The sequence below is a fragment of the Portunus trituberculatus genome, chromosome 47 (genome assembly GCF_017591435.1).
Source record: "Portunus trituberculatus isolate SZX2019 chromosome 47, ASM1759143v1, whole genome shotgun sequence".
Taxonomy (NCBI): Eukaryota; Metazoa; Arthropoda; class Malacostraca; order Decapoda; family Portunidae; genus Portunus; species Portunus trituberculatus.
The window spans coordinates 36106384-36108883 of NC_059301.1; the positions used below are offsets into that span (position 1 = coordinate 36106384).

A 2500-nucleotide genomic window follows, 5' to 3' on the forward strand; every position below is an offset into this window, starting at 1 on the left:
ACTGCTCAGAGTAGTAGAAGCCGGCACACACACACACACACACACACACACGTGGAGGCGAAGCAAGTAGCAGTGGGTGTAGGAATTCCCAACGGGAAAGCACACGGAAGGCAGTGGACTTAACAGCGGACAATCATCACAGGAGGAAGAAAGAAGACAAACCCTAACCTTGAGCCAATGCAGAGTAAGCAGCGTCTACCAATAGCCATGACCTTTGTGGACGCGAGGGCACGGCGGTTGCTGGTGAAAGGGCTCTATTGCTGGTGGTGATCTTCCGGTGAGAAGCGGGAATATAGAGCAGGGAATGGAGCAGCAGGAGGCGGAAGGTAAAAGGAAATGTCTGGGGGTTAGTTTGAACAGGTGAGTATTAGTTCTGGTGAGTGAGTGTGACGCGCAACACCTGCCGGACACTACACAAACCTTACTGAAGCATGCGTATCTCACAGGCCGTACTAATCAGTAATAACTACTGAGTATACTGCCAGCACACCATGAATTTATAGTCACAGATGATTGACTGTACCTCATATTTTTCTAGTGTTTGGTGATTTTTTTGTAATATGAATCAAGTCATCTGGTGCGATGCGAATCTTTCAATTGTCTGGTGTTGTTAGACTGTCAGCAAAATAGATTCTTGGTATTGAGAGAAATAGTAGAAATATGAAAAGTAAGGTGTTCAGTTGCTTCTCAACGTAATTTATTTTATTTCTGCTGAAGTGGGCGTTTGGCAAATGGTGTTAGGCAATGCAGATAAAGTCAATAGCTTAAGAGATGAGTGACTGAGTGACTGAGATAAATTAGGAATACAAGAAAAACGGTGGATGATATGACAAACTACAACTCAGATCAGTGGTTCCCAAACTGGGGGAAATTTCCCTCTGGGGGGAAATTTGAAGCTACCAGGGGGAAATAATTACACTACCTACTAACTAAAAAAAATCTCACATGGATTTTCTCATATCTGAGAGAGAGAGAGAGAGAGAGAGAGAGAGAGAGAGAGAGAGAGAGAGAGAGAGAGAGAGAGAGAGAGAGAGAAAACGCCTGTTGTAGATGGGCAGCGCCGTATCTACCAGTCGGTTCACGTTCAAACATGAGCTCTGAAGGGAGGGCTCTTTCTCTCATAAACATGAAGGGGGAAATCTGGATGGTTGAACTGGGTGCAGGGGGAAATGACAGAAAAAAGTTTGGGAACCACAAGTTTAAAAGAAGAGTGACTGTCTATTACTGCATTGACAGAATAGTCAGAAAAGTTACTGACGCAGAGAGATAAACAAACATATATGAGGGAAGATTATAAATTAAACACTGGACTCTTAAAAAGCTTTCCATGTATCTAAGGCGACAGTAAAATTTTCATCGAAATTCTTTTAGAAAGGATAACCAAGAAACATATCCCTCACCTTCGCTGCTTTCTAAAGACTTTTTGAAGTGACACGGGATTCTCAAGTGTTTCTACAGTCGTGGTGAAAAAGCAAAATGAGCAGAAAGTGTAGCAACAAAAGTTTAGAAAAAAAATACCATTAGATTGCTCTGAGTAAATCCATATTGACAACCAGAAGAAAGAAGAAAGTTAGTGGGCAGCAAGGTGCTTCAAAATTTTGTCTGTTGGAGGATGGATCCGAAATCATAAAAGACAGGATATGAAAGCTATAGGGTAGTAGTCTGGATGAGAGGCGGGGTTACTGTCTTTAAGAGCAGGTAAATGTAAGCAGACTTATTGCTATTCTAAAGGGGGAAAATGGGTGCACTTCAAAATGAAAACTCTCTCTCTCTCTCTCTCTCTCTCTCTCTCTCTCTCTCTTACTTCAAAGCCCTCATCAATCAAGGTAAGGGCAGGCCACAATGGTGAATGTAAGCAGACAAACAGGCCGCCACGGACCACGAACACGCTCTTCACTGGTCCTCCGCAGCCAGGTACAGTACTTATTTCCCTAGCGGCACCACTGAACAGTACAATTCTCTTGCACATTATGGAGTTCAGCAATTAAGAAAGCTCATTACCAGATGGGTCAGCGCAACAATGTAACAGCAAAACAGTCCACGATTTATCTGCACTACACGGTGCTGCCGTCCCGCCACCCCAATACAGAATACACTACTATGCTGGATACGTCTATCTCACTCCCTCTAGCCCTAGCGCCCCCTCATCATGTGTACCAACGCTGCTGATATGATTACTTACTGGGAGTAGTCAGCGCACACTATAAATAAAACTCTCTCTCTCTCTCTCTCTCTCTCTGTGTGTGTGTGTGTGTGTGTGTGTGTGTGTCGGATTTATAAAACGCATGTATGTAATAGGCTACTAGGTACTGTACGTACAGTTCACATTTAGTAATAGTCCTTCATTAATTAACTTGTCTGATAGGTCACTTTCAAAACATTAGAGAGAGAGAGAGAGAGAGAGAGAGAGAGAGAGAGAGAGAGAGAAAGGAGTCAGGGCAGTGACAAGACGCTCAATAGGATATTGACTGTGTAAAATAAAGTATAAAACATTATTACA

The 2500-nt window shown here is 43.0% G+C and overlaps 1 protein-coding gene across 6 annotated transcripts in view; it reads right to left on the minus strand.

Moving 5' to 3' along the window:
• The window catches only part of LOC123498072 (carbohydrate sulfotransferase 5-like), a 92222-nt gene that overhangs the window by 64016 nt on the left and 25706 nt on the right, over positions 1-2500 (minus strand). Inside the window, exons 1-2 of one of the 6 annotated variants that reach the window (XM_045245169.1) lie at positions 2002-2067; positions 169-271 (exon numbers count right to left, since the gene is read on the minus strand). The exons of 1 other annotated variant lie outside the window; for it this stretch is intronic. In XM_045245169.1, coding sequence (XP_045101104.1) covers positions 169-209 — 41 coding nt within the window. In that variant the 5' untranslated portion in view covers positions 210-271; positions 2002-2067. 4 more of the 6 variants (XM_045245167.1, XM_045245168.1, XM_045245172.1 and 1 more) reach the window with 4 other exon arrangements.